Source organism: Wolffia australiana, chromosome 14, assembly GCF_029677425.1.
Source record: "Wolffia australiana isolate 7733 chromosome 14, ASM2967742v1".
Classification (NCBI taxonomy): domain Eukaryota; kingdom Viridiplantae; phylum Streptophyta; class Magnoliopsida; order Alismatales; family Araceae; genus Wolffia; species Wolffia australiana.
The window spans coordinates 10,934,447-10,948,364 of record NC_135848.1 but is presented as its reverse complement, the minus strand read 5'-3'; the positions used below and the strand labels follow the sequence as shown (position 1 = coordinate 10,948,364).

The following is a 13,918-nucleotide window of genomic DNA, read 5'->3' as shown; positions in this document are numbered from 1 at the left end:
CACTTGAGCAACGCCAGCCAATCTTCTTTGAATGCTCTTCTTCATATCTTGGTAGAGAGAAAATGCTTTCGCCTTGATAGCCCTTACTGACGGATTACTTGACACAAATACACAGACTTTAAAGTGATATTAACCCAGGCTTATAAGTATTCTAGACAGAAAATATTGTTATAGGTAGATCATCCAATAAAAATATCTCTGAAACGATAACTATATTGAATGCCTACTCATGTGACTTTTTTTCTTGGTCATGTCAACATAATTTCCTAGAGATGGAAACTTAATGTCCTAGATATTATAGGGGTGGTCCATCCCTAATCGTCGATCATGTCACCAGGGAAGTTCAACTTACCCTAGTTCTCTCTACCCTACAGCTTTTCTAGATTCGTCTTCTACTGTCATAGAGGTTATAAAAAGGAAACCAGGAAATTTCCACCATCTAACACTCCATCGCCAGATCAAGTGATCAGAATCTAAACAAGATTCTCAAATGAGGAAAATTTCTCCTCCATAGGAAGTACCCTACTTGTAAGACAGTGTCCATCATCTACTATTTGTTGTGATGCACAATTCTTTCATTTCTTATAAATGAAATGCATGAGATGGAAAATGAAAATTTCAAGATGATATCATGGCTTGAGAGGACTGAAGCCTCTCATAGTTGATTATGAATAGATATTATATATGAATTCATCTGACTAATGATATGAGACATTCAATGATGTGAACAAGGTTCATTTAAATGAGAATAAATCTGAATTTATGGATGATATAACAAAATGAAGCAGTGGAAAAGTATTTTATGACCCATACAATGGTCAATTAATGATACATACTCAAGACAAAGATGACAATTGTAAGAAACCTCTGAAGCCTTATGATAATGATGACTCAAATGAAAAGGAATAACACCTAAATGGGTATGAATGGGATGAACCGGAAACTAACACATCGATGTCACTAACTCTGTGTTAATAAATTTTAGGAAAAGCAAAAACTAAACACGTCGAGGGTGATAAGCTATTGCTTTAGGAATTCAAGAAAGTGGAAATCATAATTCTTATCGTGGATGTCTGAAAGCGTATTCAGCTACCTGAATCATTCTTAAAGAGCCTGTGCACTAGATAGAGATATCACAAAAAATTAATAACAAGACTACGTCCATTCTAGTGACTAAAATTCCTAAGAAATGAAGAGATCCAGGACATCTGATGACCATGTGCAAAATTTGTGGAATGATGTGATTGAGGAGAAATATAATGAAGATGATAGCAGGTAGAAGATAATAGAATAATTGGAAGAAGACTGTAGTTTTCCTCTCGCGACTTGGGGAGATTTGAGAGATGAGATCCCTCTTGGAGGAAGAATCAATAGAATAAATACAGCATAGATTATAGGGACAGATAGAATGAGATAGAAGTACCTTCGGACTTTGGGAGCATCTTTTTCAAAGGAGAATGAGAGACCAAGAAGGCAAGAAGCCAAGAACTACGTTGATAGGGACTTGGGAGTGTCTTCTTCAAAGGAGAGTGAGAGTGAGAGAGAGAGCAAGACGATGTGCGGTGTGTCTTCTTCAAAGGAGAGCAAGAGACTGAGAGAGAGAGAGAGCAAAAGAAAACCACAGAGATCCAGAAAGAGAGAGGAAGCGGCCCACATAGAGGAAGAGAAATCAAAGGAGAGAGAGAGAGGGGAGGGAAATCAAATGTCAAAAATTCGCACATTTGCACCGCACAGAGGTCTGTGTGGTGCGAATGTGCGATTTTATTGTTCGAAGTGTGGTGCAAAAATCGGTCGCACAAAAGGACCGTCTCTAATGAGGGGGAGCCTTGAAGAATACATCCCACTTAAGAAAAAAATAGCTCCCTTGCTATCAGTGTCACACGGTCAAATCTCGAGCTAGGACTCTTTGCTCGGAATTGGCGTGTGCCGGCCTCAGTGCTTGGGCAGAACACTGAGCAGCCTTGATCTCTTGCACCGGAAGCTTGTGCGATTGCTTAAGATCGCTTGAAAGGGGGTTAGAGGAGATGTTGGTGCTAGGCACCATCAGTGAATAGGGTCATTGCATTGATATCTTAAAGAGTACATCAAGATTACATGGGGGAAGACGAGGGGTGTTACAAGGAACGAGACGAGGCGCCTTGCGCCGAGGTAATGTCACCACACCACCTCAGGGTCGCCGCTCCGCGCGCGCGCTCTGCCGCTACACAAGTGCGCCGGGCCGGGCGCCGTGCGCCCGCGGGCCTGGCGATCACACACGCCACCCCTACCTCGGCGATCACACACTCCAGCGGCACCCATGTCAACACTCTAGCGCACAGCGTGCGCGACACCGCCGCATCTGGCGCCCCCGAGCTAAGTGCTGCGCGCCCAGCACTACCTGCCGGAGCGCTGCCCGCCCACTGTGCCGTCTCGACGCTCTCTGTGGGCCACATGTCTTAGTCTCTTGGCGGGATGTCTCCCAGCCGTGTGCCCCACACACGCAATGCGCGCGGCGCCCGCGCGGCCGCTGCCCGGTACCCTCGCAACTCAGCGCGCTGCGCTCGTGACATGCCGCCCGGCCTGCGCGTCCCGCTCCCGCATGCAGCGCTTGGCGCTGGCGAGTAGCGTTGGCGTCCGCGCGTGGCGCTTGGCGTTGGCGCGCGGTGCTTGTGCGTGCGCGCACCGGTGCCGTTCAGCCCGCACGCCCAACACGCGCGGACTGTACCTGATCCGCCCCGCCTTGGGCGCGGACGAGTGCGTGCACAGTCTGCAGTGTATCACCACGTACAGTGGCAATGGCCTGATAGAACAGGTATTCGGATATCGCTATCCGTTATGACTCAGTCCTTAGAAATGTCGTGAGCCAAATACAATGGACACGCCCTCCCAATAAGCACGCAGGCCTCTGGGCAGGGAATGCCGCATAGTTAGGGGCCTAACAATCAGCCATAGCTTTTTGCCCAAAGGATAATCGCTACAGTCTTGAGTACGAAATCATAGCCGAGCTGCAGGTTCAAATCCCAAAATTAACACATTACACTGCATGTTTAGACCATAAAATAGTTGGGCAATAACTGATGTGGGGGTAGAGTTGAAGAACAACATTCTGCATATGATGAAAATTGAGCCCTTATTATTCTCTATAGCTTTGAGCCCAGAGGGTAACTGATTGAATTTTGATTGAACCCAGTGCCCACAATAAAAGAAAAACAGAAATTAAGGGTGATTCACAGATAGTAAAAATAGAGGGGGTTTATTAAGAAAAGAGAGAAATTGAACTGTTATACAAAGAGAGCAAGAGGCCTGCCACTAGCTGGGAGCCTCAGAAGTTGCCTGGGGTTGGTCTGCAGCGACGATGGAGGTCGCGGAGTTTGAGCAGAATCCATCTGTTCAGGTGAGCAATTCTTTACCTTTCGTTAAAATTTTGATTTGCAATGAGAACACAATTTTCCGCGTCGTTGTCGTCTGATAGATTCGCTAGCTCTTGAAAACGCTGATCTTTCGCTTTGTTTTTTCTCTGGTCTTCCAAGTACAGGCTGATGGTGCGCTTCCGGAGATCCTGGTATGTTTATCCATCTCTAGCTTCTGTATCCGGCCGCAGTCACTGTTCCTTTTTACGCTTTTGTAGGAAATTGTTTCCCCATTGGAACCCGTTATCTTCTTCTTTGATTCTTTGCGCGACTGATTTCGTAGGGACAGGCAGAGAAAAAAATTGAGACTGTTTGGACATTAATTTCAGTATAGATAATGATTTCTTGCGTTCGATTGATGATGCTTTATAGTCTTTACTCATGCGGGGATACTTCTCCAGTTAGTTTTTATTTTGAAAATTCGTCCATTTTTTAAACGTGAACGTGGAATTCCTTTATTTACAGTCCATTTATTGTGGGGAGATAAACGCCGTATAAAAAAAAACATTGACCGATCCTAGTATGAGACAAGGACGAAGCCCGCACAAATGAAAATGGTACCACCGTAGACCTTGAGTATTTCAAGAGGATCAATGGAGAATTTATTCCTCTGTGGGCGATAATTTATGAAGATTCTTATTTTATTCCTACCATCACCGTAGGCATTATATTCATGTGACATGTTTATGGAGAAAAGATTAGCATCTTGCAGATGAATTATGTTTTTCTTGATAAATTTATTAAGGAAGGTAACAGGAAAATCCTCTCCGAAGAGGATTTTTTACTTCAAAGGAGAATAAGATTCTTAGGAAAAGAACCATATGATTTTTTCGGCTATTGGCAAATAATAGTTAGACCTGGTAATAAAGGTATCATGCTTGATTACCCAAAATCCAAGCGGGTTAAATTCTTTTGGTTTCCATATTTTTTTGGAAAAATGTCTATGATGTGTTGATGCCTTAGGTAGAATATTGAAATGTTAATCTCGATTTCTAGTTGTTAACGTCAAGTTCAACTCTAGACTTTCGGTTGGAGGTAGAGCCTACCTATCTACCTGAATTCCGTTTGCTCTTCGTGGGTGATTTTTAGGGTCTTAGTTTGGAATCTTGTGGTTCCTTAGTGATCCAGTCTAAGTAAGAATCTTGTAAGGACCCACTTTGACGACCTGTACTTGTGAATTTGGATTGGGGAGTTGTATCTCAATCTATACATGGAAGTGCTTCTCGTTTTAAGTCTGACTATCTGGGAAGTTTGCATCAATCTGTGATGCAATCATGGTTGGGATCCTATTGAAGTGTAACTTGAAGGGAGTGGAAGAGGTGAAATAGAGATGGTTGTTATTGTCATTGTCACTGTCACTCGTCATCATCATCCTGGACCCAAAACCAGTCTGGTTTGATGTGGCCCAAATTTTGTTGAGTGATTTTCAAACAAAATAATCGTCTGTTGATTGTGTGGATTTAAAAGTGTTCGGCCCTGATTTAGTCCCTGCTCATTTTGGGTCCAGTCATTCACAGGGAGCTCATGGCAAAAAAAAGGAACAGGATTGAATAATTGTACAGAGTACTGTCGAACTGATACAACTCCAAGGGGAATGTATCATCATGATGTATTCTTGGTTGGAGATTTCCAAAATAGAACATCAGAACTGAAATAGTACGTCCAATTTATCCAGGGCTAACTTAGGAGTTCAAGTGAAGAGAGGACGAGGGAAATTCCCTAGGTTGAATAGTGAAGACCAACAATGCTAAAGGAGTAGTGAAGGATCCCCGGAAGAAGGATGCTGCACCACAGGTGATGTTGTCGGCTGCGGAACAAGAGGGAGAGAATCACGACCCATGGAGATTAGAGTAGAGGAGATTAGGTTAAGGGAGGTTTACTTGATACAAGGACGTGTAATTGTATCGAGTTCACAAAAACACACAAAGTCAGAGGGAAGATCGAAATGGAGAATTAGAAGAAACGAGAACTGGAGGGGATCGACACTGTTCTCCTCCCCTCTGGTTGCAGAGCTCTTCCGCATCTAGCCAGCCAAGCACAGCTCTTCCTCCCAGAACAGGAACAGAAATGAGGATTCATATCTTGATCCTGGAACTCCCGCTCTTCTCGCTATTTTTAATTCCCTTGGCACATGTCAACTTCCGCGAGCGAGCTTCCTCAAGAGGAATTCCCTTTTTTCCAGTCTTTGGTAAGTTCTGTTAAAGAAATTATCATAACTCACGTCTGGCTTCCTGCTCTTCAGATGCGATGTGCAATCGCATCAATGAGCGTTGTCCCGGTCCAAGCCAAAGGACGAAGGGCCAGCCCCAATACCCAGGCTTACTTAAGCCAGCTATTGGAAAGGAGAAAGCTGCTTTCAACTAGTAAATGCCCTCACACACCTTCCCGTTGCTGGCCCTCTCCTGACCCAATCTCTCTTGCAAACATCTAGCCCTGCGAGAGGAAAGGGAATCTACCACGAGTGTTGGACGTTGTCCATCCTGCCTGCTTGACAGTGTCGTCCAGTCCACTGGCCTTCTCTCACTCTCTCTCTCTTCCTCTCTTCCTCTCTTCCTCTCTTGTACCCTCTTGCGATCGGATTGTGAACATCGTCGTGATTTTGTCAAGAACTATTGAAATTACAATCAGGGGGTCATAACATCCTCCTGGGAATAGGAGGCTTAAGAGGGAAGCTTGATGGTTGGCCTTGGGGTTCCAATAACGTTCTGGGACTCATTGGTGTACTGAGCTTAGCCCTTAGTCTTATGGCTCTTTTAGATCATACTGCGGATCATATCACAAACTCTTCATACTAAATAGAATTCTTCACGGGTGGTTACATCAAAATAGATCATGGATACACCTTGATCTTATCAATGAAAGCTTTCCCGATTCCAAATTCAAGAAACATAATAGATTGCCAATGTTGGTCAATAAACTCGATCAATAGAAAGAATATAAAGAGATAAGAACGACGACTGAGATGTAGAGATGCTCCTTCCTCCTCGAAAGAGCTTCCCTCCTATGGTTCAGCAGGCTGACTCCTGCTGCTCCAGCCCCTCCGACGGACGTAATCCTCTGTCCTTAAGAATTCAAACAAAACAAGATTTCCTCCCACTCTCCTTGTTCTGTTATTAAAGGGTTTTGTCCCCCTTAACATGTGGGGTCAACGGCTCTGACTGGCTCTCTTCTTGTTTCTTCTTTTATATTTCCTAGAGTAGAACATATCAATACCTTCCCCTTGAAGATTTAGCTTTATCCTGAAGCGGGAAATCGGGAAATGTTTTGCAGAAGTGATGTGCTTGTTCCCATGTTGCTTCAGTGGTTGGGAGGTTAGTCCATTTGACTAGTACTTCTGCACCATAGGGTGTTTGGCAAAATTTAAGGATGTCTTCAGGGTACACCTGCCATTCATATTCATGAGTTAGAAAAGAGGGAAGTGGCTGAATGTGATGATGATGGCCCACTGCTTTTTTAAGTAAAGATGCATGAAAGACTGGATGTAGGGTGGACTGAGGAGGTAGATCCAAGCAGTATTTCATAGGATATAGGGTCTGAAAAAATTTTGCCCAAGTTTTTCACTGGTTTTTTTGGCTAATGACTTCATCCTGTATGGCCTCTGCTTCAAGTAGACCATGTTGCCTTCATATCATACTTTCATCCGTGATTGAGCCTAAGTCAAATGCTGTTTTAGGGTAGTAAGAATTTCATCCCTTTCACATAGGAGTTTATCAATTGGAATCAAAAGGTGATGGTGTTGATCCATAACGAATCAGGGATGGAGGATCTCGGCCATATACGGCCTTGAAAGGTGTCGATTTACATTGATGATTGTAGAGTGGAATAAAGCAAGAGCAAAAGAACAATAACCTTTTATTTAACAACGCAAAGAGATACATTACAATGATACATATAACCTATTTATACTAGCCCTCTAACGGCTAGTAGCCTAACGGCTAGTTACCGGCTAGTTTGACTAGCCGTTAGCCGTAATTAATGGGCCTGATGGTGCCCGATAGTGGCTTAAAGGGGCCGGATAATCCTCTGATTCTACTTGGGCGTATTTAATGAATTTTCACATACTTGTTGCAGCCCATATCTCCAATAAAAGGTGTTGTCTTGATAGAAGTATGATATGAAGTGTTGTAATTGAATTCTGACCAATGGGACCAATTTTTCCACTTTTTTGGATTTTCTGAGGTACAATGTCTTTAGTAGCACTCCAAACCCCCGTTTGTGGCTTCTGATTGTCCATCAGTTTCAGGATCATAAAAAGAGCTGAATTTTAAACAAGTGCCTTGAAGTCAATGTAGTTCTTTCCAGGAATGGCTTGTAAATAAACTACCTCTGTCTGAAATAATTGAGCGTGGGATTCCATGAAGCTTGACAATTTCTTTAGCAAATATGTCTGCAATAATTTCAGTTGAGAAAGGGTGCTTGACTGCAATATAATGGCTGTATTTGCTAGAACGGTCAACAAAGACCATGATTGAATCATATCCTTCTGATTTAGGTAACCCTTCAACAAAATCCGTGGTGATATCTTCCCAGATTTGGTTAGGTGTGGGTAAGGGTGAGCTCCCATTCATATGCTGCCTTAAATCGGGTTTGAGGTTGATATGATTTGCTGAAATAAACTACTGGATGGTTCTCTCGTAAGAGTACTTCTCCTGCAGATTCTGGTGCATCTGTCTCAATGCTAAAAGGCAAGGAAAAGTTTGGTTATCATAGGATTGGTGTCTCTGACAATGCTTGCTTCAGGTTGTTAAATGATTGATCAGCTTCATCCTTCCAGATAACACAGTTCTTTTTCAATCGTATGTCTTGCACGTCATTTATTTTTGGGATGATTGCACATCTTTGTCGTTGAAGGGTGGCACCAACTCCAATAGGTGAAATACTCTTTAAAAAGGAAGAAATCTGCTCTGCTTCTAGTGTTTTTCTTAATGAAAGACATGAAATTGTTATTCTCGTTTATTTTATCTTTTTTAATATGAGTAGGCTCGTCTTGTGGGGTGACCATGGTACCATTTTAGCTGTCTTAACCATGCACAACATCGTATCCAGTGTGAATAAGTAGAAAGTATACCAATTCATGGACAATAGAAAATAAAAAGATTATTGAGGATTGGGCCCTGCTTCTTGAATCTGAATCACCTGCTTCCTTCCTTGTTGCCAAAGCGTCTGTCTAACTCTTCTTACCCACCCTCAAAAGGGAAAATTGTCACACAAGTAAATGACATAAATGCCCCTGACAGGAGTTGGAGGTGGTATCAGATTGTTTGAAAGTTTCTTGCCTTCATACTGGAGTTTCTGGGCCAAGTTAATTTCACTGTACACTCCTCGGGGTTTGAAGATTGATTGTGATCATACCACAGTTCTCTGTCCAGATCAAGGATTGTTAATATCCAAGTAAACTGATGTGATCCCTGGCCCTCTTGAGGGGCAGTTTTGTTTTTTGACCATTAAGGGCATCTAGGCCTCTCTCCTCCCATGTTTTCTTTGAATAGCACAGTGATACGAACCTTGACCTAGGCTCGTATCGGGAGGAGGATTGGGGACGAGGTAGGGTAGAAGTTCCCGGGTAGAGAGGTGAAACAGGAATGGTAGAGGACGGGCCGAGCTGAGGAGGTAGGGATCGGCCGAGGATGAGCCGCCTGAAGACGCGGTGAAGTGAAGACGATCGCGAGGACGGGGATCGTGGAGGGAGGAGGTGGGTGGACGTAGGAGAGACGAGCGAGGAACAGAAACCACTGATCCTTAATAACCAAATCCAAGTGTGCCCTCCTACAAGGAGAGCTGTGCTATTTAAAGGGAACATAGGGGAAAGGAAACATAGCGAATGATGATAATGCCCTTCACGCCGCCAGGGGACCTTATCACACAGCCTCCCTTTAGGAGGGCGGGCTAGAAGTTATCTTATTTGGCTACTCGTGCCCCTCCTCTCCTCTCTTCTTATATCCAAGAGCTGTCTCCCTCTACAATCCCCGTCCTCGTGATCACCTCTACCTCACCGCGTCTTCAGGCGGCTTGTCCTCGGCTGATCCCTATCCCTCTGCCCGGTCTCTTCCCAACCATTCCCGTTCTCTTCTTCATCCCGCGAACTCTCTTTATTGTAAAATTTCATTCGGAGACAATACGTCCCCAGTGGTATCTTATCATAAACTTAATTTCTAAATATGGTTTCCGTCCTCAGAGCGAGTTCATGGTAGACATGAAATGCGAAGGTTGTGCAACTGCAGTGAAGAACAGTCTGTTGGGTCTCGAGGGTAAGTTACATTTTATTTGAAAAATGGCATCTGACTGCATCTCTGGGTACATTTGGAATATCACCGTTTTCTCCACCGGGAAATTTTCCTCCCAAACGCAGGGGTTAAAACCGTAAATGTCGACTTGAACAACCAAGTGGTACGAGTTCTCGGCTCTTCAACCGTGAGATCCTTGCTTGACGCCCTGGAGCAGACTGGCAAAAACGCCAAACTGATCGGCCAAGGCACTCCTGAAGGTCTCTCTGTTTCTACTAACACTATTATTTCACTCCAAAAATCAGATTTTGTCAAAGTTTTTTGATGAGCGATGATCGCGTTGTCCCGCAGATTTCCAGATTTCGGCTGCCGTGGCGGAGTTCAAGGGCCCTGAAGTCTTCGGAGTCGTCCGATTCGTTCAAGCGAGCTTACGAGTGGCCAGGATCGAGGCAAACTTCAGCGGCCTCGCACCCGGCAAGAACAGCTGGGCCATCCACGAGTTCGGCGATCTAACTCGCGGCGCCGATAGTACAGGAAACATCTTCGACCCGGGGACGTTGACCTCCCCCGATGACGATATCTGCATGGAAAACGGAATCGTACGTGCGCAATCCCCCTTCCCATGCGAAATATCTATAAAAATCTAGTATTTTATTTTAATTTATCTCTTCTTCCCTGCAGCAGTCACTGGGTGACCTGGGAACACTCCAAGCCGACGCCAACGGCGCAGCGAAATTCTCCGGCCTGAAGACCACGTTGCGAGTCGCCGACCTTATCGGCCGCGCGGTCGTCGTCCGCGGCGCGGCGGCGACGGCGGCGGCGGTCATCGCGCGCAGCGCCAGCGTCGGGCAGAACTACAAGAAACTCTGCTCATGCGACGGCGTGACAATCTGGGGGTCTATCTAACATTTCCTTTTCTTTTCGCCTAAGAATTTTACTACTCCCTATCTAAATAATTAAGCCAAGAGAAGGGAAGGAGACTCTGTTCGAGAGAAGGAAAACTACGCCGGGGAGAGGTAGGTGACGACGACGGCGCTGCGGACGGAGTGCGCGCCGTCCGCCAAGGTGAGCGCCCCGTACTCCGGCGCCGGCCGCTGAGCCTTCCTGACGAAGGTCACGTTGAATTGCAGCTTCTGGCCCCGGCGGCTGAACCGCAGCACGCCGGGTTCGACCACGACGGCGGCGCCGGCGAAGGGGGTGACCGTCACGCGGTATGTGGACGCGGCGGCGCCAACGTTGGTCACGGTCCGGCGGACTGTCTGCCGGGCGGCGGCCGACGACAGTACGACGGAGAAGGACGGGTAATTGAGGTCGCCGGCGGAGCCGGGACGGCGCCCGCAGGCCTGGCCGGCCGGCCCGGCGAAGACGCGCATCTGCGGCGGCGTGAGCCCCTGGGTGCAGAGGAAGCTGAGGTAGTCCTGGCGGGAGAGGTCGTAGACCAGCCCCGGCTCGAGGGCCCGGGCCGGGTCGATGTGGCCCGCGCCGTGCGCGTAGGGCCCGGAGGCCTCCCCCGTGGCCGCGTCTCTCATGGGCCGGCCCGTGTTGTCCTGCACGTAGGCCGTGGTCATGAGCGCGGACTTGACCGCGGCCGGGCTCCAGTCCGGGTGGCGGGCCTTGACCAGCGCCGCGACTCCGGCCACGTGCGGGCACGACATGGAGGTGCCCGACAGGATGTTGAACCCGACCCGGCGGCGGTCCGTAGGCAGGCTCGAGGGGCTGATGGCGGCGCTCCAGGCCGCGAGGATGTTCACCCCCGGCGCGACCAGGTCCGGCTTGAGCACCTCCATGGTCAGGAAGTTGGGCCCGCGCGACGAGAACGCCGCCACCACGGGCGACGGCCGGACCCCCAGGCGGGTGCCGGAGAAGCTCAGGGTGGCGGTGGCCCGCCGCCCGGCCGACTTGACGTAGCGCTTCACGACGGCGCCCTCCGCCGCGCCGACCGCCACCGCCGGCAGCAGGTGGCTGTCCGCCACCAGCTCCTCCCCGTTGGCGGCGGTGTTGGCGAGCACCATGCCGATCCCGCCAGCCTGCTTCACCACCTGCCCCTTCTGCACCCGGGCCGTGATGCCCCGTTCGCAGACCACGATCTTCCCGGCCACCTGCCGCGGGTCCAGCGCGCCGTCCAGGCACAGCGCGCGCGGGTCCGCGGCGGCGCTGGCGTTGCCGCCGAAATACGCCAGGGGGTACTGAACCCCGGCGGCCAGCGAGCGCCGGCCGCGGTAGAGCGACGCGCCGGTGAGGTTCCGGCCGTCGCCGAGCCGGACCGCGGCGGGGAAGTCCCGGTCCATGGAGCTGGCCCCGACGGTGGCGATCCACGGCGCCACGTTGGTGAGGCTGCTCGGGTCCGGCCCGGAGTTCCCCGCCGAGCAGGCCACGAACACCCCCTTGGACATGGCCCCGAAGGCCGCCACCGAGAGCCCGTCTCTGTGGTACGACGACACGCCGCCGCCGAGCGAGATGGAGAGCACGTCCACCCCGTCCGCCACGGCGCGGTCCACGGCGGAGAGAATGTCGGAGCTGAAGCACCCGCCGGACCAGCAGACCTTGTAGACCGCGACGCGCGCGGCGGGGGCCATCCCGCGGGCCGTGCCGGGGGCGTAGCCGATGAAGCTCGCGCCGGGCACCGCCGCGCCGGCGGCGGTCGCGGCGGTGTGGGTGCCGTGCCCGTCCTGGTCCCGCGCGGACCGCTCCCGCGCCTCCAGGGTCCCCGCCGAGGCCTCGTACCCGCGGGAGAACACCCGCGCGCCGATGATCTTGCGGTTGCAGCTCGAGCGCTTGAAGTCGGCGGCCGTCTCGCAGGCGCCCTTCCACCGTGCCGGGACCGGACCCATGCCGTCGTCGCGGAAGCTCGAGCTCTCGGGCCATATCCCCGTGTCGAGCACGCCCACGATCACGTCGTGGCTCGCCACGGCGCTGGACCAGAGGTCCGTGAAGGCGTGCGACTCGAGCCCCAGGAAGCCCGGGCTACGCGTGGTGTGGAGCTGGTAGACGGTCTCGGGGAAGACGGCCGCCACCCCGGGGACCTCCTCCAGCGCCGCCGCCTCCGCAGCGCTCAGCCGCGCCGCGAACCCGTGGAAGGCGTGGCCGTAGCTGTACACGATCCGCTCCGCCGCTTCCTCCGCCGCGTCCTCCGCCGTGGATCGGACGGCGGAGACGTACCAGTCGAGGTGCTGCGCGAAGGCGGCGGGCTTCTCGGATGGCGACACGTGGACGATGTACGTGGCGAGCTCGGCGGCGGCAGCGGCGAAGAGAAGGGGGAGGAGCAGCCATGGCAGGAAGGAGGCGGCCATGGCGAGGGAGGGAGGAGAGAGAGGGGCTGAAGGAAGGGGGGGGTAAAGAAGAGGGAGTGAGGCGGTGGAGAGCGGCTTTAACGGCGGTGTGGCGGTGGAGGTGGCGCAGTAAAGGCGGTGGTTGCTGTCAATGAATGCGGGGAGGGAGAACTGAGCGCAGGACAGCGGCGGGGCCGCTGTGGCCTGCGGTTTATTTACTAGGCTGCATTCATTGATCGTGGTAACTCGGTGAAACGGAGTGCGGATCGGTGATGAACGTTGCGTTTCTGGTTCTTTGGGGCGGTCAGAGCACGAGTCTTGTCGGCGGTTTTGTTCTCGTCTCTCGGGTGTTGGGTGGAGTTCGAGCTCTCTCGGTTTTTAGACGGTTCCCCACGTCAAAAGGCGTGGCCTTTATGGGGGGCGGAAGTTCTTTCGGATATCCCTTTCTTTCTCCTCTGCTATATTTCGAATAGAGATAGACAGATATTGAGAAGCTAAGATAGAGATAGAGATAGAGATAGAGATAGAGATAGAGATAGAGATAGAGATAGAGATAGAGATAGAGATAGAGATAGAGATAGAGATAGAGATAGAGATAGAGATAGAGATAGAGATAGAGATAGAGATAGAGATAGAGATAGAGATAGAGATAGAGATAGAGATAGAGATAGAGATAGAGATAGAGATAGAGATAGAGATAGAGATAGAGATAGAGATAGAGATAGAGATAGAGATAGAGATAGAGAGATAGAGATAGAGATAGAGATAGAGATAGAGATAGAGATAGAGATAGAGATAGAGATAGAGATAGAGATAGAGATAGAGATAGAGATAGAGATAGAGATAGAGATAGAGATAGAGATAGAGATAGAGATAGAGATAGAGATAGAGATAGAGATAGAGATAGAGATAGAGATAGAGATAGAGATAGAGATAGAGATAGAGATAGAGATAGAGATAGAGATAGAGATAGAGATAGAGATAATCTGGAGAGAGAAATACAAAGAGAGAATGAAGAGAGCCGGAGATAGACAAT

At 49.3% G+C, this 13,918-nt stretch overlaps 2 protein-coding genes across 3 annotated transcripts; one reads left to right on the top strand and one right to left on the bottom strand.

Annotated features, from left to right (window-relative positions):
- Positions 1-3,246: 3,246 nt before the first annotated feature.
- Positions 3,247-10,583, top strand: CCS (copper chaperone for SOD1). Of its 2 annotated transcripts, none has more exons than XM_078585548.1 (6): positions 3,247-3,373; positions 3,515-3,541; positions 9,565-9,637; positions 9,739-9,873; positions 9,965-10,212; positions 10,298-10,583. In XM_078585548.1, the coding sequence occupies exons 1-6, from the start codon at positions 3,335-3,337 to the stop codon at positions 10,517-10,519; spliced, it is 744 nt and encodes a 247-aa protein (XP_078441674.1). In that variant the 5' UTR covers positions 3,247-3,334; the 3' UTR covers positions 10,520-10,583. The 2 variants fall into 2 exon arrangements, with proteins under 2 accessions (XP_078441674.1, XP_078441673.1); XM_078585547.1 differs by having other exon boundaries at positions 10,295-10,583.
- SBT1.3 (subtilase 1.3) lies at positions 10,511-13,013 on the bottom strand. Its single transcript, XM_078585546.1, has one exon. It carries the CDS (start codon positions 12,901-12,903, stop codon positions 10,615-10,617), a length of 2,289 nt encoding a protein of 762 aa, XP_078441672.1. The 5' UTR covers positions 12,904-13,013; the 3' UTR covers positions 10,511-10,614.
- Between the last annotated feature and the right edge of the window lie 905 nt (positions 13,014-13,918).